The sequence below is a fragment of the Gymnoscopelus braueri genome (genome assembly GCF_963280865.1).
Source record: "Gymnoscopelus braueri genome assembly, chromosome: 19".
In the NCBI taxonomy this organism is placed as follows: domain Eukaryota; kingdom Metazoa; phylum Chordata; class Actinopteri; order Myctophiformes; family Myctophidae; genus Gymnoscopelus; species Gymnoscopelus braueri.
The window spans coordinates 9,085,335-9,107,107 of NC_137621.1; the positions used below are offsets into that span (position 1 = coordinate 9,085,335).

Sequence of the window (21,773 nt, forward strand, 5' to 3'; positions counted from 1 at the left end):
TTTAAACCAGTGTTTCATTTTCAAGTCAAGGACCCCCAAATTAATATATATTTGTCTGCGGACCCCCATCTGAACACATGTTATGCCAGGGACCCCCATACCCCATACAAGATTTGTGTTGTTAAAATGTTTCAAAAAATATACCAAAGTTGTCTTGTCTTCAAGATTTCTTTTGAAAATAGCCAATATATCATGTTATTTTGGGCTTGTTTTCATAGACCTGGTTGCTTATTTCTCTTACAAAACCTGGCAACACTAGGTAGGAGTAGTGAGTACACTTATTACACTACAGTACAAGCAAGCTGGCGACTCTCTCGAAGCCGCAAAGGAAGGAAGCCAATTAAATAGTGTAATTTCACATACAACTCAAGTCTAATAGTGACGAATCGACGTCTACATGTGTTCCAAAGGCCGAGGGGAGGAGAAAAACCACGCTGTTTACACGCTTTTCCACCAGGAGAGGATTTAGAAACGCCAAGACATTTCTGGACTTCTGCTCTCAGGTTGGTTTTTCTTTTTTTTCATTCTAGGCTGAAGATTTCATGGACACGACGGTGACGTCGATGCACGTAGTCGGAAGAACAAACATCAACTACAACATTTATTCTTAAACCACGTTATCTTCTCAAAAATAATAATAATAATAATAATGATAATAATATGTATTTTTTCAGTCTTCAGCGGATCATAATAACACGGTACACCCGTAGCCATGGTTCACATGACGCTTGTACAGTCATGTTTCAGGGCTAGGTACACCCGAAGCCCGTAACGCTAGATGGCGCTTGCTTTTGACGTGACGGGCACATCCTTGTTTATTGTACTTGTGGTGTTGAGTATTTTGTTGTTTCTTTTGACGCTATAACAAACTCCAAGTCGTGAGACGCGAGGTGGAACTGAATGGTTTGTGTAGCTTGTAAACTTGTCTGTGGTCGGAGTCATTCTACCCGGGTCAGTACCCCGGCTAACCACCGAGGCTAATGAGGTTAGCATGTTCTGCCGTCACTTTCAATGGCCCTCAGTGCTTAGCATGCTAGTTAGCATCGATGCTAGTAACGTTGCAGCACAGAAGTTTGCCTTTAAGTTTAGACAACTTAAGCCATTTAGGCTGCTGTATATTTGGCCGTTGAATCAACCAACATAACGTATCTACCCGTGCCTGTGTCACTAGTAAAGAATTGTCTTATTGTCAAATAGCTCTTATTTAGCCAAATAAGGCCAGGTTGGAGTCTTGTTTTGCCTTAATTTGTGGTGAAACTAAATGAAACACAAACACAAATGAATGTTTTTATTTGATCAAGCCAAGCTCTCAGGATGTTGCCTGGGTCTTTTCTAGTTGTCATGATGAGGCCAATGTCATGTCAACCCTGAGTCCCATTTTGGCCTAGATGAGAGCAGGCCAAGCAAACAAGCCTGGGTAGCTAACCTGTGATGTGGGGGGTTGTGTGGGTTTGGTTCAATCATGGTTGTGCTGTCTGGGTTTGAACTGCTAACTAACATATACATTATGTGTTGGTTTTTTAGGATTTGGAACATTGGCAACAGCGGAGTGAAAGCGTGTTCTTACAGAAAGGTAGTCAAAGGGTAGACAGACAGACAGACAAACAGACTGAGACAGACAGACAGGCAGACATACCGAAAGAGGCCCTGGTTCTGTCTGGACCTGACAGCTGCATTCTGCGTCTGCAAGAAGCCACACATACATAGCCTAATGTCACTGAGGAAGATACATTCTCTGTGGCTTTTAGCCCGTAGTTTTATTGACAATACTGCTTTCGTATTTGTGTTCATATCACGGACCCCCTCCCCCAAATTGATACTTATTGCCGTTGACCCCCATTGGAAAAAAACATTCTGCCGGGGACCCCCCTGGCCGAAGAGAGCGTTTTTGGTTGTTAGATTACAGTAGTGCAGAATTCCACAGCGGTCTATACTGTACGTGGGGGAGATAACCGTGGAGAGAGTCAGTGAAACCTATGATACTTGTACATTCTCTCATTGGGCGTCTATAGCTTCTAGCCGGTGATATAATGGTGAAATTAAATGGTTCAGCATTTTGCTGGGGACCCCTCAGAACACTGGTTCAACGTGGGGTCAGAGGACCCCCCCCCCCCAAGGGGTCCTTGAGGAGTTAACAGGCCCGTAACTTTGACAGTGTACAAACGTAACTAAATGGACCCGTTTTTGGACCCTCTCATTTGTACAGTTAGATTAACATTGAGGATTTTAGAGTGTAATTGGGGTCCCACCCCACTTAGAGAACCACTGTTATGTGACCACAGGGAATTGTTCAGTTGAATTGTAGCACAGCAGTGTGTTTAAGAGTGCAAATTAAATCCTCCCCAAGTCCCATAAATGGTATATGGTTGTAGCCAAATGAAATAAGTTGCCTTCTCCTGTTTGTTTTTACATGTAGAAAGATTACAAATACTCAGTAGCGAGCAATGCAGCCTGCCTGGTGTGAACCTCAGTATATGAGGAATGTGTTTAATGTTTTTAGACGTGATATTTCCTCCATTTCAGCTTACAGGCTCTTCAGTCTGTCTGTCAGAGAGCATTGTAAGTGGGGGTTGTGATTGATGTTTTTACGGTGTGGCTCTACCAAGAGGCTGTGTGTGTGTGTGTGTGTGTGTGTGTGTCTCTGGAGCTGATCTCGCAAACCGCTGGACTGATCAACGCCAAGCTTTGTATGCACACTGTCACCTCCACACATTTTCCTGGTGTGTTTTATACTTTCGGAAACATCAGATTTTATAATGGAAGTCAGTGGGGCTGTGATCGCTCTGAAACCAACGAGATTTGGAGTCATATGTCATAGATTTGTCATAGATGACTGATGTCACAGGCTGGTCACATGAAGTCTGAGATCTGCATTATTTTGTTAAGATACGTAAGTGTGTTAAAGTTCTATATTCATATAGCAATCATTTGAGCAGGGCTACTCAACTTAACATTGCTCTGGGGCCACATTACAACTGTGATCAAGGGCCTTAGCCTAAAACTAATAATGTGATGCATGGCGGCGCATGCGGCCTGCTGGCATCACGTTGAGTAGCCCTAGAGTGTTTGTTCAGAAACGGGTCTCTCCATCTTTGCAGCTCTTTAGTATACCGAAAATACACTTTCAGGCCAGGAAGGATACAGATTTTATCCAATTAGGAGAGAAAGCTCACACAGGATACACTGATACAGCATATAAACAAGTGAAATTGAAACTGATGGGTGGGGGAAACAATTGCAGCGAAAACTGGAACTGGATCACTTTCAAATTTAAGCTGATACACATTCTTTGTGGGGTTCTCTCTCTCTACTGATTGAATAAAATTGGTATCCTGACTTTACCATTTATTTTGTTTACTTTATTAAACAAGAGATGAGATGCCTCTTATTGAACAAAACACTATACTCTTACGTCTATAGCAATGATGACGAGCTTTAAGACGGTGGCACCTGAACCAGGTGTTGTGGGCGGCAGGGTCTCCTCAGTGTTTGCGTCAGTGGAGAGATGGTTCATGTGATTAGTGTGTGAATGGAGTTCTTGTGGCATTGTGTGAAACGATTAGTGCCTGAGACACAGAATTTGATCAGTATTGTTTTCAGTGAAGAATTGTGTCATAGTGTGAGAAGAACTGTCTGAGGCTCGCGCTGCTGGTCACACCCATTAAATGGCAACAGTCTCCAAGAGACTGCTGCACGTTGTACTGGCCTGGGGCGTCCTCTCTGCCGGGGTGGGAATCCTCACTTGCATCCCAAACGCTGGACTTAAAAGAGCTAAAAGCTGCAATTCATAACTTGTGTGCGAATGAAACGTTACTTAAACTATTTGGTAGGGTATCATGTTAAAACAATATAACTAACTAGCTGTGGTGGTTGTATTTGGTCTCCCTGCTTTTCTATTGAGACACATGGTGGTCTGGTCGGACCACTACTGGGTGACATTAAGTGTTGTTGCGTGAAGATCAAAAGCTGGTGTGTAATTATTTTTAGGGCTGCAACTATCGATTATCATCGTAGTGATCATTAATTACTTCTTTGATTAACCCATTAAGACCTGAGGCCGATTCTACAAATGCCTTCTAAATCTTAACAGCTTTCTGAAAAGATGTTGCTGTATATCGTTGCTGTCGGGCAGAAAGCTCTTGTTTTGTAAATTAACGCTGTACTTGATCATACTGCAGCGGCACTCAAAAGTAGCAGTCAGATCCACGAGCTCAGAACTTTCGTGACTCTTTTTGAGCTTGTAATGTAGATCCGCTGCTACTTTTTTAATTTGAATCCTGAAAAGTAACAGTTTTGGACATATGAGGTTTCCACCCGACAGAGATGATGTATAGCTAAAATCTAAAATGACAGATGCTTTCCCGGTTTTAATTGGTTAATCAAATTATCGAGAAGGGTGGTTTTTTTAATATAAAAACTAAGTGGATGTCAACAAATTCATTATTTTATACTTCATCACACAACGGTGTGTCATGAGCTTGTAGATTGGCTATTATCACTATTTTTGAAAATGTTACAATAACATGCCCAAAATGGGGATAGATTATTAATCGATTATCAATGATTTTTCATAATCGATTAACTAGTTCATTTGACTTGCGTTTGAGTGGTTGGCTCACTGATGTCATCTGTCCGTGTCGGGTCACGTGTCGCGATGCGTTGTTGTGAGCTTGTAGATCTGCTACTTTTGCAATCTTTGAGCCAGTTTTCACCTATATATATTGACGCCAGGTTGGAATTGGTTAAGTGGAGGCTTGTTTTTGTGCAGTGATGATAACGTCACACACCACTAACATAACGCAGCTGTTCCTAATTCATGATGATGAGTCATCAGATTTGTCAAGCAGCAACTTCAGCATGGAGACAAAGCAAGCACCACATCATGGATTAAAGCTCCTATATTGTCTCTTTCGAGCAGAAACCTGGTAGCTCTCCATATTTCAACTTTTCAGTTTTTTTCATAAATGGATGCCCTACTTCGTCATACTAACGGCATCACACCAAAGTAGCAAAAATAGCCGATCTACAAGCTCACAACGCGATGCGACGTGTTGTGAGCTTGTAGCTATTTTTGATATTTAGAAGAAAAGAATCAAAGAAGAAGAAAAAATGGTTAATTGTCTGTGGGTTTTATAAATATCATTTGAACCAATGAAGTTATTAACAAGTGCTTGTGACTAAATAACTACATTGGATCCATTGGAACACAGGTTTTTTTTTTTCCTTTTCCTGAAAAGTAACGGTTTTGGACATTATAAGGTTTCCGTCCGACTCCGGCAGCGAAGATATATGGTTTTGGAACAGAACTTTAAAGCTCTTCTCTTTCTGTAAGAATGGTTTCAGACATGGGTGGGGTAGTTTAATAGCTGGGCGTAGCTAACCTGGTTGAATTGGTGAATAAATGAGAGCATATTTGTGCAAGGCAGATGTCATCAATATCACAGAGATTCACAGGGAAGACCGTCGTTATTAGACCCCGGAAGTATTGGAATTCTTTCTGCAGGTTGAGCTTGTCTTGTTGTGAAGATGCGATGCGAGAGTGCGGATCAGCCGACACCATCTCGGGACTCACTCCACACCTTCCCATCTAGCATCAGGCTCTTGAGCTCTGCAGTGTTGCCGCTGTCACGCCACTTAGGACCAGTGGTGGAAAGTAACTAAGTACATTTACTTGAGTACTGTACTTAAGTACAATGTTGAGGAATTTGTACTTTACTTGAGTATTTCCAATTTCCAATACTTTTCCTTCTACTCCACTACATCTCAGAGGCAAATATTGTACTTTTACTCCACTACAATTATTTGAAAACTTTAGTTACTCGTTACTTTTCAGATATAAATTACGATATAATGAAACATACATTAAACCACTTTAAACCTATTTTATACATAGGCTATTTGAAAATAGCCGATCTACAAGCTCACAACGTGTCGCATCGCGACACGTTGTGAGCTTGTAGAGCTGCTATTTTCAAATATTTAGTGCTTTTACTTTTGGTACTTTAAGTACATTTTGATGCCAATACTTTTGTACTTTTACTCAAGTAATTTTTTAATTCTGGACTTTTACTTGTAACAGAGTATGTTTATATTGCAGTATTGGTACTTTTACTTAAGTAAAGAATTTGAGTACTTTTTCCACCACTGCTTAGGACTGTCACGATTACAAATTTTCGTTGACGATTAATTGTCACTCAAATAATTGTGATTAACGATTTTAATTGTGTGTTTGGCATTGAACATTGGAACATATGAAGCCTTTTAGGCTTTGTAATCAAAAAGTGCACAGGGCAGATATGACAAATAACTGAAATATACAAAGAAATTATTGACCCATTTCATATTTTTTTTATACATGTAATATTCTTTATACATGTTAAACTTGCAGAAAGATCTTCTGAAATAGCTGTAGAAGGCAGAAATAGCTGATCTACAAGCCTACAACGACGACGTGTTGTAATCTTGTAGATCTGCTGTTTCTGCCTTTTTTTTTTTTATATTTGAAAATATGTGAAATTCTTTCAACATGGAAACGATATGACATTTATGCAAAGATAATTGCGACTATCTCAAATAATTGCGTTTAGAACGATTATGTAATAATTGTGAGAGGTCTAACGCCACTGTGTTGGTGGTGCGTCTCTTTCCCCTTCTAGCTGCACCTTGGGTTGGCTCCCACAGTGTCAGTTTGCTTTGCCACCATACCAGTTCTGGGTGCCAGACACTTGTCAGTGTGCCCTGCCAGCCTCATCCTTCTCTCTCTGACCTTGTCTGTGTGACCCGCAGGAGGGTCATATATGTCCTTATGTCATATATGGTTTTGGTCATGTCCAAAACCGTTACTTTTCAGGAAATGGAAAAAAAAAATAACCTGTGTTCCAATGGATGTTATTTAGTCACAAGCACGTTCAAATGATATTTATAACACCCACAGACAATTAACCATTTTTGATTTCACGTAATCTTTTTCTTATAAATATCAAAAATAGCAGATCTAAAATGAAATGATGGGTACAAAATATATATATTTATTTTATATATATATATTATAACTTCATTATGTACCGTAGTGCTGACAGATAATTGAATAGGTTTTTTTGCCCTGATGGAGAGACATCTGTCTTCTAGAGTTATCATGTGTTGTCCTCAGGCGAACACATCTGTGTGTGTGTGGGGAGCACTGACGGTGTGTGTGGAGCACTGACGGCGTGTGTGTGTGTGGAGCACTGTGACGGCGTGTGTGTGTGTGTGTGTGTGTGTGGAGCACTGTGACGGTGTGTGTGTGTGGAGCACTGTGACGGCGTGTGTGTGTGTGTGTGTGGAGCACTGACGGCGTTCTATTTAGTTGTAAATCGACTTTTAGGCAAACTAAACTCGGGCCTGTGATTAAACCACCCTGTTATCTCCACTATTTCAATGGTGGCTGACTGCCACCTAATACTGTGTGTGTAATGCTAATGATGTAATGTTATGACGTGACTGATTCAACCTAACCAGATGTTTCTGGGTGGGTTAGCTCTCCCTTTCAGCCCCCCCCCCCCACACACACACTCTCTTGTTTCTCTAGTTTTTGCTCCAGTTCCGGTGTCAGGCAATGCATTCTTTTTTCTTTGCATTGATTTGTTTATATAAAAAAAGTTAATGATTAATAATCTATTCAAAGGTAATCAATAGAGCGATCACAAGAACATAATGGATAGTTGCAGCCCAAGTACATCGACGAAACAAAACTATTAAATTGACTTTCGATTACATTTATTTATTTAATTTAGTCTTATTAACCACTGAGTCGTGGACGCGCACAAGGGTGTCGTGCAAAAAAAGGAAAAATGGCTGTATGTTTATGAATAATGTATATTTAACATTTGAAAAGGAATAATCCTGGACAATTAAATCATGTAGTCCCCAGCTTAATGGTTGAATTGGACCCTTACAGCTCTGTAACTTTGAGATGATACAAATGGAACCAGTTCGACCTGTATGGGTCCATTCTTTTATACTCTCAGAGTTGAATTTACAGTGTAGTTTGGGTTACCAGAGATGATGGGGGGTCTACTCTGTGGCCTAATGCATAATATCAGACTACTGGGGCTCCTTGGAGTGTGAAAGGTTGAACATCATTGAATCAATGCTTTAGAATAGATGGATGAATAGTTTTTCCTAGAGGACATTGTCCCATCCATTGTCCCATTGTGGAGACATGTCGACAGCTCAGTCGGTTGTTCCGCCCAGCTCGCTTCATCTTGTAGAGACATGTGGAGGTATGTTTGTTGTCAGCCGGGTGGAGCCAATGGTCACATGACTTTGTAGATTTTTCACAGGTCAGGTTTAAGGTTTATGTGGTTTTTGTGTGTTCAGGTGAAAACCCCAACTGTGTGTGTGTTTTTGACAGCTGGGTTTCCCCAGTCAAAATGTAAAGATCCTGTTTGACTACTTTGTAAAAGAAGCTTTGTTACACACACACACACACACACACACACACACACACACAGTGAGCTTGTAAAGCAGAAATCAGAGTACAGTATGTAGGACAGTGTTTTTTTAAACCCACATTTTTTACAGTATGTAGGACAAGTTGTTTTAGGACAGTGCTTCTTAAATATGTTTATGTCAAGGACCCCCAAATTGACATTTATTAGGCCACAGAAGCCTATTTTTAAAAGATATTCTGCCAGGGACCCCATAAAAGAAGATTTGAAGATTAGATTATTAGTATCACGGAATTCGACAACAGGATACTGTAGGTAGGGAGATTACACTGGAGATTGTGAAACCTATGCTCTGCAGGGCCTAAAATGCGTTTTTCAAAATGGCATTGGCATGTATTAATGTACATGATGATTGATTATGTATGCATATCAATTTGGGGGTCCTTCACTTGAAAAAGTTTGAGAAGCACTGGCCCACAGTTTGATTTTGAATATCAGTAGAATTAGGTAGGTTAGTTATGAGGTCTACTGTATGCGCAATACAGTGCCTGCAGTGCGCCTCCTACTGTACATTCTGTGCTCTGCTCCTTGGAAAGTCGGAATACACAAGGGACAAGGAGGACGCAAAGTTCATAATGATATGAAAAAGATCATTTACACTAAACAGAAACGGAGATGGATAGGAACTAAAGAAGAAAACATGGAGTTGTGTGCACGCTTAGGCCAAGACAGTGTTTAGCCGCAATTATGATTTTTATTCAGCAACTTTGTCTTGAACAATATATTGAGTTGCTTTTTTTTCTTGATAGGATCGAGCTCCTTGCATTCGGTTAAAGGTACATGTTATTTACGTTTAATTGATGCTTTTCCCGGTGTGTGGTGTTAATGGGATGGGGGGGGGGGGTTTGAGACCGCTGTTAACACAGCCATTATCTCCCCAGAGGACAGACTCTCTAGTAGAGCTTGGAGTTAACTGGATTTATTTTGAGTTGGTTTCAGCTGGTTGGAGGTAGTTGGAGTTGTTTGGAATTAATTGAGTTGAGTTTATTTCAGCTAGTTGGAGTTAATTGGATCTAGTTTTGAGTTTGTTTGTTTGAAATGGTTGGAATATAGTTGGAATTGGAGTTAGTTGGAGAACTTGGAGTCGGTTGGAGTTCATTGGATTTAGTTGGGAGTTGGAATTAGTTGGAGTTAATTATCTCTTTTAGAGTGTTTGATTACATGGGCTACATAAAGTATTGTCATGAGTGTGGTTTAAAACTGAGCTGTGACTGCCTCTTCTCCTTCTATCCACTTCCACTCCTTTCTGTCCTAGTTCCCTCTTTCATGCCTGCTTCTAGGTCACAGCCTATTGTTTAGTTTTATTCTCTTGTAGGTTGCAGTTACGTGTTGGACAGCTCCGTATATGAGTCGGTGTTTACTGTGTGAGTGATGGCTATTTACCAATACTGTATCTGGTCGTGATCATGTAATGATACCAAAAAATATACGATAATATCACAGTAACAAGTCCACAGCGTGATATTTATCACAATGTATATTAAAAAAAAAATTCAACAACTTTGCATTTACCATCCTCATGTCATTACATGAGCTCTGACTGTAATATAGCTCTGAGTAGCCCATGAAGTTCACCCATCTGTGGTTAATGAGATGCACTCTGCTTGTTTGAGGCTCTTGTGTCACTTTAGCTTTGGTCTCTTGGTACAGTGCTGGTTGCACTGTTTGCCTTAAAGTAAGGCTGTGATCGAATTTTATACTTTGCCAAGCCGGGAGGGAAGACAGTGAATGGGTGGAAACCAAAAAGCCATCGTTAACAGCCAAACTGTGTTAGTCACTAAGCTAAATGGCTAGGCTATGTCGCTCAGCTAAACGGCCAACAACAACGGGTTAGTTGTTTAGCAAAATAACCCGCGATCAGCGAGAGAGTTGCTGCAAAGGTGTTAACCACTTAAACCCTATATATATACTTAAGCTATTTGAAAATAGACAGCACAAAGATGCTGGGGGTCTGTGGCCAAATATTAATTTTGGGGTCCTTGACATAAAAGTGTTTTAGAACCACTGCTCTAAATCAACATTTCAAGTTTAACTGGCCTGCCCTAGTAACTTCTTTGAGGCGTATTTTTTATAGACCTGGTTGCTTATTTCTCATGCAAAATCTGGCAACACTGACATCAGCACATCTCAGTCTCTTGCCTGTGTTCACAGGGATCAACTGTGCAGATATTTGCGCATTTTTCTAGCAAGGGATGTTTTAAAGATCTGTGAATCTGCACATATGATTGCTGTGAACACCGGGTCCTCTGCTGCTGTTTAGACACAAATTATAAAAAAAAATTGGCCTGAATAACTATCGTAGATGATGTCACAGGCCCGTGATAATATTTATCACAATGTCGCAAAATTGACTATCGTTACTTCCCTACTATTTGCTGTCTCTTGGTGTCATGGCTACAGGCCTACTAAAGGTTGCTCTCCACCGCACCGACGTCGGCTGTGGTAAGCGTTGGAAAGACTGGAAAGCGTGTGACTGTGCACGACTCGTCTCATTCAAACACCAGCTGTCACTGTCAGCTATCATATTTTCTCTGAAACAAAACTAAGCGTGTGCTGTATCTTTTACTTACTTAACTCCTGCTTTTTTTTTAACCCTTTAAGACCGGGAATGCATCTGTGTAACCAGTTCAACCATTATTTTATACTTTGGGCTATTCAAAAATAGCAGATCTACAAGCTCATAGCGCGGCACTCAACATTGATGAGCAAACATTAACTCAAATCTTTGCTTCTGGGGGTCACTGGAACAACATACTTTGAGATGGGGGTCCGCGGCCAAGTACATATAATTTTGGGGGTCCTTGACATGAAAAAGTTTGAGAACCACTGATTATAGCAACAAAAGTGTCTTAAAAAAACTGTTTAGAAGACATTTGTAGAATCCCCAGAAGCAAAGATTTGAGTTAAAAATGTTTGCTTTAAAATATATATTTATTCAAAGATTTTATGCAAAAATTTAATTAAAAAAAATGAAATAGAAAAAAGCTCGTTGCTATGAGCTTGTAGATCTGCTATTTTTGAATAGCCAAATAAATCAAAAAAATGACACACAGATGCGTTCCTGGTCTCAATGGGTTAAGGCGAGTAAGATCTGTAAAATCACTGAAGCAAACCTCTGTGGTGTTTCTATGGTTTCACTTCACAACCGGACTGCTCATTCTCCAACTATTTTCATGGGACGATGGATTTATGATTGATTTATGATAGATTGGCCATTTTATTCATTTTAAATGATGGTTATGAGGAGGATGAAACGTTGGATTACTTTGTGGATGCGCATGGCTCGTTGTGAGTAGCCTATCCTACAGTAGGCTACTCAAACAGAAATTAGCCTAGTTGAAGCTAAATTATATGGCCGTGTGCGCATTTGAACTGCCGCTTGCTGTAGGCAGTGCAGGCACGCAGTGTTTATTGCTTTAAACATTAAATACGATACCAAAATAGTCTAAAAGGATAGGCACTGGGTAGCAAGAACTAGTAGAGTAGGTGTTGAATTCTCTAGACTTGTATGTACAACAGCGCGCGTGCACACACGCACACAGGCAATATGGCATGCATTCCAAGCATATTGATTACGCTCTGCCATATATAGACATGAGAAGAGTCCTAAATGCTTATTGGCTCGTCACAAGACTAGCGCCACACACACACGCATTCTCTCACTGCCACTTACTCAGTCCAACAAACGCACACCTAATACTGGCAAGGTGTGTGTGTGTGTGTGTGTGTGTGTGTGTGTGTGTGTGTGTGTGTGTAATAGGAGAAAGGTTTTAACAGCTGTGTGGGTGAAAAGGTCAGCATCACGTTCTGTTGTTGTGTACAAGCCACACACACTCAGTCAGTTCTCGTAGTGAAAGACAAAGTATGTGTTTGTGTAATGGAAAGAACGACACACATTTGTTTGTGTATAACTTAGTTCATACACAACAGCTTCACTCGCGCATGTGTGTGATTTCCATGTTCAACACAGTTCCATGTTCAACACAGTTCAACAACAGTAATCATATTAATTGTAATACTTTCATATAGGGATGCACGATTAATCGGTCATATCGGTATTGTCCTTAAAGATGCAATATCGTATCATCTTTTTTAGACAATCTTTTATAATGTATCAGGGGTTGACACTAAGGTCTCAGAGGCACTTGCCAGTCGGGCAAGTACAGGTAATTTTCTACTTGCCCACAGGTCTTGCCCACTTGCCCGAAAAGTAAATCGTCCTTTATAAAATTAAATTAAATTTGAATTACCGTTCAATTAAACACTTATTTTTTACTTTCTACTTGCGAATTATGGGGCTGCACGATAAAAAATGTCATACCTCAATATGTATGCCAAATATCTAAATGGCTATGAATATGACTATGGGTTGAAGGTAGGTAGGGTAAGTGATATTTTTTGGTTAACCCATTGATACCTGGAACGCATCTGTGTCACTTTAGACGTCTTTTGGCTATTCAAAAATAGCAGATATACAAGCTCATAGCGCGGCACCGAGTGCCGTGCTATGAGCTTGTAGATCTGCTATTTTTGAAAAATCGAGGAAAATAAATGTGGGTTTTTCTTTCACATTTTTTTTAGGATTTAGAAGACATTTCTAGAATCTTCTCAGGTCTTAATGGGTTAAAACAAGAAGGGTTTTGTTATGGGTTAAAGTTCTATATTCTGATAGCACTCATTGTTAGTGTTTGTTCAGTAACAGGGGTCTCTCTGTCTCTCCAGCTCTTTGATAGACAGAAAATAAATTTCCAGTTAGGTGACACCATTTCAGCCAATCAGGAGAGAGTACCCATTTATCAGCTTCATTTTTATAATGTTCCAGTTCCAATTTGACATGCTCATTTCTTTGTGTCATCACTTCCAATTTCACTTGTTTAATCTGTATCCTGTCTGAGTTCTCTGTCCTGATTCGATAAAATTGGTATCCTGACCCGAAAAGGCATTTTCTGTTTAATAAAGAGCTGGAGAGACAAAATGTGCACCTCCCCGTGGGGCAACCAGATAGCAAACTTCACCTGCCCTACCATTTTATTTACCTGCCCAGGGCAGGCGGGCAGGTGTTAGTGTCAACCCCTGTGTATTATATTTGTATGTGATGCTGCTTCAGTGTTTTCTGAACAAGCCTTCAAAAAGCCTTCAAGTTGGAAAAATACTACATTTAAGTTGTTTGAACTAATATGTGCATCAGCAGGCATAATAAATCGGGTAATAAGAATGGATTGTTTATTAGAAGACTGCATCTGCACCCAGAATCAGTTACTGTATAACGGGTGTAGGTAAACCCTATTGGAAACTTGTATTGCAATATCTGCATGAAACCATGCTAGGGATGTTAAAAATGAATCTATAATAGAAAAATAGATTAAATGCATCGATTTTCAATTAAAGGTAAGGTAAGTTATTTTCTTTGGTTAAAATAAGTGTTAAATAGCTCTATATTCTGATAGTACTCATTGCTATAGAGTGTTGTCAATGAGTCAATGATTACTTTAAGAATATAGTGCTTTAACCTTTTTAACAAAATACATTTTGTTTTAACCAAAAAATATCACTTACCCTACCTTTTTAATTAAAAACAATAGCTGACCTACAAGCTCACGACGCGACACGTTTTGAGCTTGAAGATCGGCTATTTTCTATATCTCAAAAACAATTTGAAAAGAAAAAAACTGCAACATTTCAACAGATCATTTAATAATCGATTAAATGGATCAGTTACATCTAATGCTGCATCACCATATGTAATGAGTAGGGTTGGGAGGGATCCTTTAGGATTTTAACGATTCCCTCTTAACGGTCCGATTCCTTAACGGTTCCCTTCAACGATTCCTATAGACGAATCCACAGGCGCGCTGCCTGTAGCTGCCTGTAGGCGGCCATTGCTGCGGTGTCGCGTCCACGGAGCGTTGACACCGCAGCAATGGCTGCGCGCAGGGCAGCGCTCCGTGGATTCGTGTATAGGGTGGTTCCAAATGGACCCTTACAGGTCTGTATGGTGGTCCTTGAAATTAAAAAGTTTGAGAACCACAGGTATTTGCAATTGTATAGCAGACGTGAAGTCCACATAACCAGCTCTGACGGTGTGATAAAACCGGTTCCAAATGTGACGAAACCGATTCTGGTTCCTCAATGTTGGATGCGGTTCCTACCGATTCCTCCGGTTCCGTATCCCAACCCTATGTAAGTGTGTGTGTGTTGTTGTGTTCTTCTGCAGGTTGTCTGAATCCCTGAACCCTGAGGGTCAACTGATCAACAGCCTGTCCTGGAGGAAGAGAAGGAGAGGTTGTTGTCTTTTCTTCTGTCAGGGAGGGAGGAGTGAATGCATGAGAGATGTGAGACTGTCAAGCAACCCAGAGCGTCACCACCACTAACCAATCAACAGTCAGCCTGGAGGTAAGGCCCACCTACATCCACATTATACTAACCAATCAACCGCCAGGTTATCGACAAGGATTTTCGTACAAATGTGTGTTTTTGGCATTGATCATTGGAACATATAAATATAAATTATATCTCTGTTTGCCTCTTTTAGGCTTTTAAAACTAAAATTGCACCGGGTAGTAGGGCTGTCACGATTACAAATTTAAGTTGACAAATAATTGCGATTAACGATTTAATTGTGTGTTTGGCATTGTTGAACATTGGAACATATGAAGCCTTTGATATGACAAATAACTGAAATATACAAAGAAATTATTGACATATTTAATAACTTTATAAATCTAAAAATAGCAGAAATAGCTGATCTACAAGCTTACAATGCGTCATGAAGTGACGCGTTGTAAGCTTGTAGATCTGCTATTTCTGCTTTTTTTTTTATATTTGAAAATGTGTGAACATTTTTCAACATGGAAACGATTATGATTATTATGCAAAAATAATTGTGATTAGACGATTATGTATTAATTGTGACAGGCCTACCGGGTAGATATGACAAATAGCTTGAATATACATATAAATGACACTGACTGGTACCAATAATCTAAATAACCAGGGGTGGTCCGTGGAGTGGACCATGGCATTACAGTCGGTTCATGGGAAAATGTGTATATGGTATCTTTTTTTATTACCTAATGGTCGTAGTGTTGGGATAAATGCTTGGAATTAAACATTGACTGGCTTGACATTGGTTGCATGCAGTGTGCGACGCCGGCAGCGTCCAGCTTTTAAGGTCCTTAAAGTTAAATATGAATTAAATAGAAATAACTGTGTTGTATACTAAATATACTGTATATATTGTTGTGGGGAGCTGGGGTGGGGCGGTCCTATTGAGAATTGTTCAAATTATGCTAGTGTTCCAGGGAACCTCTACGCTCTATTGTGTACCAAACATTAGTTTTCCCCAGTTATAAAACACATTCCTGATGTCTTGTCTCACTCTCTCTCTCTCTCTGTCTCCTTTATTTTCTTTTCTCTCTCCTCTCTCTCTCTGTCCTCTCTCTTTCTCTCTGTCTCGCTCTCTCCTCTCCTCATGTCTTTGGTATGACTCCCTGTGTGTTTATGCCAACATGTTCAACCACATGTACAGGCTCGCACCGACACACACACACACACGCCTGGAGGTGAAATGCAGAACACGAGGTTCTGCAGACCTGCCACTCGGGGGGAGAGAGAGAGAGAGAGAGACACACACACACACACACACACACACACACACACACACACACACACCATATTACCTCTGTAGATATTCTAATGCTAGCTGAGTGGTGTGGTCTCACTGAAGCGTAGATCACTATGGAACAACCAAACTACAACTTCTATTACCAATGATGTATGCTAGCACAACCTCTGTATCAATACTGTATTGTAGACTCCTATGGATGTTGACGATCTCTGAAGAGATGATCGCCGATTGTCAATGTCTCTGTGATCTTTTAACGGCGGTTGTTCTTTAACTTTTCTTTTCTTTCCATGCAAGGAGAGAGGAAACAAGAAAATAACTTTCTTAAGAGAAATCGGGCGTCCTTTCCTCTAAAACAGTGGTTCCCAAACCCCAAAAGAGAAATGTGTTGTCTCCCCGGGACTCATACTAGTGAGCCGATCTACAAGCTCCCAAAGTGTCTCATCACGACACGTTGGGAGCTTGTAGATCTGCTATTTTCACTACTTTTTTTTTAAATTAATATAATTTGTTTTGTAGTTTTGTAAGTTTTTTTTTTTATATACATGAATTAATCTTTTTGGAAATGTCTTTTTAATTTTGAAAATGTTAGAGCACCACCACTCCTGGGTTGCCACAGTTGCCTGGGAGCACTGGTCGTGACCAGTGCTCTAAAACGTCACGTGAAACGACACCCGTTTGTTATTACGGCGGCACAGCTGGATCAGCTGCCAGCGTCTGTCATTCATACTGACACCAACAGTTTAATTTGGCCCAGTAAAGTTTCACGTCACTTGAGACACCCCCCCCCCCCCCCCCCGATTCACATAGTCTGTCGGAGACACCTCAGTCACAATTGATCACAATTCTTAGACAATCTGTAATAACTATTATTTTGCATAATCGTACATATTAATTTTGATTAGGCCTAATGTTGCCGGTCAATGTCAGTCATTTCTTTCTACTGTATACTGAAGTTATTTGTCATCTGCCCTGTGCACCCTGTTGGCAAAGCCTAAAAGACAAACCGATTTTTAATTTATATCTTCCAATGTTTAACACATTGACCGCCAGAGGTTAATCTCATAATGTACTCACCAGTGCCAACGTTTTATTGTTGTTTTTTGTTTTTTTCACGTCGCCATAGACCTCGTTAAAATCCTTAAGATTGAGCTGTGCACTGTTTGTAAACATCGCGGAGATCTCCCTGCGTGTACCAGTCCAAACCACGTGTCAAACGGAGCCGCCATGTTGTAGTTAGAACGGTTTATGTTAACACATCCACCGCCAAGGGCTAATCTCATAATGTACTCACCAGTGCCAAGGTTTTATTGTTGTTTTTTGTTTTTTTCAGGTCGCCATAGGCCCCGTTAAAATCCTTTAGATTGCCCGATCCAATGTTTGTAAACAACGGGCACATGTCCTGGTGTCTACTCGTCGAGACCGCGTGTCAAACGGAGCCGCCATGTTTGAGTTCTGATCGTTTAAGTTAACATGGGAAATGCGAGGATGAAAAACTACATGTCCTGTACAGCTTTTACAGGGGTTTATGTGTACGACTTAGAATGGAGACAGACGGGAAACAAAAAACGTGATCGCACTTCCGGTCCGATCGGGTGGTGTTACACTGAAAATGGTCCCCCTAGAAAATTAAAAAAAAAAAAAAATTCGAAAAAAAGGAAAAAGCACCACAGCCCGTAGGCTACGGGATTGGCGCTTAACCGTTGGATTTAACGGCCCGTAGAACTACGGGCCCGGCGGTAAATGTGTTAAACAGTGATCAGCGAGGAGAAAAACTACAATCGAAGAAAATGGCGTTTCAGTGTGCGCTTTAGAATGGAGGCCGACGGGATCGGCAAAACGTGATCCTGAATAATTCCGTTTCCGGTGGTGTTACAATGAAATGTGCCGTATAGAAAATTGAGAAAAGTTAATTTTTTTTCGAAAAAAAGGAAATAGCACCACAGCCGTAGGCTACGGGATCGGCGCTATACGGTTGGATTTATCGGCCCGTAGGCTACGGGCCTGGCGGTGAGAGTGTTAATGGCAAAAAACATAATTAAAATTAAATCATTAATCGCAATTATTTGTATGACAATTAATTGTCAAGGTAAAGTCTACGATCGTGACAGCCCTATAATTATTATTCCTTCATAATAACATGTTTTCTCCTCTCTCTCCGTCTCTCTGTCTCTCTCTCTGTGTCTCTCTCAGGCCTATCATGCATATGAAGTCGTGTCCTAAGCTGGTGAGGTCGGAGGTGAGGTTGGAACCTGGCACCCGCAACGTTAACTGTGGCAACCCAGGAGTGGTGGGGGGCGTGGCTGGGGTCAGGGGGCGCTCCCCGTTGACCGTCATATCGGCAAACACACTTCACCACGGCAACAACCACAACGCTAACGGATCGGGTTGCCATGGAGACGCCTGGAGACGCAAGGCTAAAGGCTCCCAGGGAGGCGAAGGGCTGTACCGCAAGGGGGGAGGAGGAGGAGCTACAGGGGTGGAGGGGGAGGGGCCTGTGGACATCTGGGCGGTTATCAAACCAGGCAACGTGCGGCAGAAGATCGCCATCTTCACCTCCGTCAGCCCACCAATCGGCGGCTCGGACGGTTGGGGGGAAGACGCCCTGAAACACGAGGAGGTCACGCCCGTTTCCACTCCCGCCAGGCCTGTGTCTCTGAAGGTGAAGGGCGGCGTGCGGGACAGGGAGAGCTGCTCCTCCGCCAAACGACGAAGGAGATCAGGGAGCAATCGCCACCACCTCCATCACCAGCAGAGAGACCTCAACACCAACACCATTAGCCCGGGGGAGGAGGCCTTGAGTCAGGCAGCCCGAGGGAGTGGGGGGGAAGCAGGCGGCGAGGAGGAGGAGGATGGTGGGGGAGGAGTGTGTGTGGTGGATATGGTGGCACTGTTGGAACAGAAAGCAAACGTCAACACACACACAGGCTGTACAACCAAAGCACCTCCTTCTGCTCCTCCTACCGCACCTGCTACTGCTCCTCCTACCACTACTGCGCCTCCTTCTGCACCGCCTACCACCGCGCCTCCTTCTACACCTCCTACCACGCCTCCCTCTGCTCCTAATGAGGGTTCAGAGGTGGAGGAGGGATCAGAGGTCATCAGGGTGTCCGACATGGTGGCCAGGCTGGAATCAGAGTGTCTGAAGAGGAGCAATTCAACATCGGGAGGAGGTCTGTCCAGGAGCAATTCAACATCAGGAGGAGGTCTGTCCAGGAGCAATTCAACATCAGGAGGAGGTCTGTCTAGGAGCAACAGTCTGCGGAGATGCCAGCCTTCATCAACGCCCCTGACATCCTCCTCCTCCTCCTCACCACCTTCGCTGCTGCCAGAGGTTGAAGTGGTCTCCTCTGCGCTCCCAGTCGTGCCAGTCCGTCCCAGTGAGGCTGAACACGGTTTGGACCGGGAGGCCCCTGAGAGGCTCCAGGTCTGCCTGGAGGAGGTCCGGGGTCCCAGACCCACCGGCGGGGACGGGGGAGTTCCTCGGGAACCTGAACTGGAGCCTCCAACCTCCTCCCAGGCACAGCCACAGGCTGAAGACCACAGTGACTCTCAGTGCAATGTCCGCTCCCTCAAACCAGAGCTTCTAACTGCTCCCAGACCAGAGGAACCACCCCCGGGCATGTTGTTCTTCTCATCGGGCCCTCTCGGCGCACACACCGCGCACGCCTCTATACACTCCGCGCACGCCTCTATACACTCCGCCCATGCCCCAACACACACCGCACATGCCCCAACACACACCGCGCTAGCCTCTACACGCGCCATGCACGCCCCAACAGATCCCTGCTCCACCTCACCTCTTCCCCCCACAGACTGTCACTCCCCCTCGCCGTGTGAGTTTGAATCCGGCAGGGAGGAGGAGAGGAGGAATTCGGAGGATGACGAGGAGCAAGGCGGAGTGGTGGCGTGCTTCCCGCTGCATCGCAGCGTCTCTCAAGAGTTCCTGGCGGTCCGCCAGAGGATCCAGCGTCTGCTGGACCCCCAGCCGTTCCTGACGCTGCTCCCCCACCACCTGCTGGTCCACATCTTCTCCCTGCTGCCCACGTGCTCGCTGGCGGCGCTGCAGTGCACGTGCCACTACTTCCGCCTGGTCATCCGGAGCTACGGCATCCGGCCCGCCGACTCGCGCTGGGTGTCGGACCCGCGCTACCGCGACGACCCGTGCAAGCAGTGCAAGAAGCGGTACGGGCGCGGCGACGTGTCGCTGTGCCGCTGGCACCACAAGCCCTACTGCCAGGCTCACCCGTACGGGCCGGGCTTCTGGATGTGCTGCCACGGTGCCCGCAGGGACACGCCGGGGTGCAACGTGGGCCTCCACGACAACCGCTGGGTGCCCGCCTTCCACAGCATCAATGCGCCCGTTTACAGGCGCGGGGGAGGGGGAGGCTTGGGGCAGCGCAATGAGGACTCGGTTGAGGACTGACCATCACAGACTTGTTTCATGATTTTTGACGTTTGGGTTTCTTTTCTTTTTGTTTTGTTGAGGGTGTGGGTTTGTCTGCTGTCCTATGAGGGCTGAATCAGTGTGTGTGTGTGTGTGTGTGTGTGCGCACATGTGTATGCGCAAGCCTGCCTGCCTTTTCTGTTGTTGCCATAAGCATGTTGACGATGTATTGTTTGTCTTCGGAGTGTGGGTGGGTGGGTGTCCTTGTCAATACAGACTGTAAAGAAACAGCGCCCCCTGTCTGCAGCTCGCAGCCTGACGTCCTGTCTGGTAGGGGTGTCACCCCAAAAAACTAAACAAATCGAATCCGTGATTTTAAAATCGAAATTCAAATGCCATCAAGAGCTTGAATGCCAGCTGCTTTATTGCTTGAGTTTCAAACCACATAGATTAGAATTATGTACTTTTCCCCCCCAACAGCCGCCCCTATTCTGGGGCAAACGTGTGACTGAAATACCAGATCTACAAGCTCACACCGCGTCGCGGCCCATTCTGAAAAGATATTTAATATAGAGCGAAAACCGGAGGGGGACTAGTATAGACCCCTGGGGTCAACTAAGTATATAGGGTATAACTGGTAAAACATGTTTTTATCGATGATTGAATTGAATCGTGACCTTGGAATCGAAACAAAAATGTAATGGGTAAATGGATTTTGAGAGTCGTGATGTCATCTGCACTTTATCCCCGCCTGTCCATTTCCTGTCTCCTCCGTGAAGTTTGAGCCACAGCCGTACGTGTGGAAGAGAACGTTCAGCCAAAGTTCTTCTTCTACCTTCTAAGTGGCAGTGGGCTGGGCGACGATGACATCCATATCAGCATTATTAGAACCGCTTGCCTCCATTACCATTTGATGAAATGATTATTTGAAGAAAGCGAATATTTTCACTATTTTTGCACACCACCGTTGTACGACGAGGTATAATGTAGGGATTAAGTGGTTAATCAGACTTATCGATTTAGTCTATTCTAAAAATTCTGTTTGAATTTTTTCCTGTTGATATATATAAGAAATTAAAAAAATATATATATCATTAAAAAAAAAACTGCTTCTCGATCGATTATCCGATTAACCTACAGTACATGAGCAAAATTAAGTTGGTTACTAAGGATGGTTCTAAGGATCTGTTTCGATATATTTCCGGTTGTTTTCCCAGCCCTATTAAGCTGGCTAGTCATGGTGGTGGCGGTGGTGTTATGGGGACACCCAGTG

General features: G+C 42.9%; 1 protein-coding gene across 2 annotated transcripts; it reads left to right on the forward strand.

Annotated features, from left to right (window-relative positions):
* The first annotated feature begins 278 nt into the window (after nucleotides 1–278).
* Nucleotides 279–21,567, forward strand: fbxo34 (F-box protein 34). Of its 2 annotated transcripts, XM_080414754.1 has the most exons (4): nucleotides 279–503; nucleotides 14,704–14,882; nucleotides 18,307–19,286; nucleotides 19,320–21,567. In XM_080414754.1, exons 2-4 carry the CDS (start codon nucleotides 14,809–14,811, stop codon nucleotides 20,537–20,539), a joined length of 2,274 nt encoding a protein of 757 aa, XP_080270880.1. In that variant the 5' UTR covers nucleotides 279–503; nucleotides 14,704–14,808; the 3' UTR covers nucleotides 20,540–21,567. The 2 variants fall into 2 exon arrangements, with proteins under 2 accessions (XP_080270880.1, XP_080270879.1); XM_080414753.1 differs by having other exon boundaries at nucleotides 18,307–21,567.
* The last annotated feature ends 206 nt before the right edge of the window (nucleotides 21,568–21,773 follow it).

Coding starts and splice junctions, on each gene's coding strand:
- fbxo34 (XM_080414753.1), top strand. CDS start 14,809: ATGCATGAGAGATGTGAGACTGTCAAGCAACCCAGAGCGTCACCACCA. Junction 14,883..18,306: donor AATCAACAGTCAGCCTGGAG/GTAAGGCCCACC, acceptor TGTCTCTCTCAG/GCCTATCATGCATATGAAGT.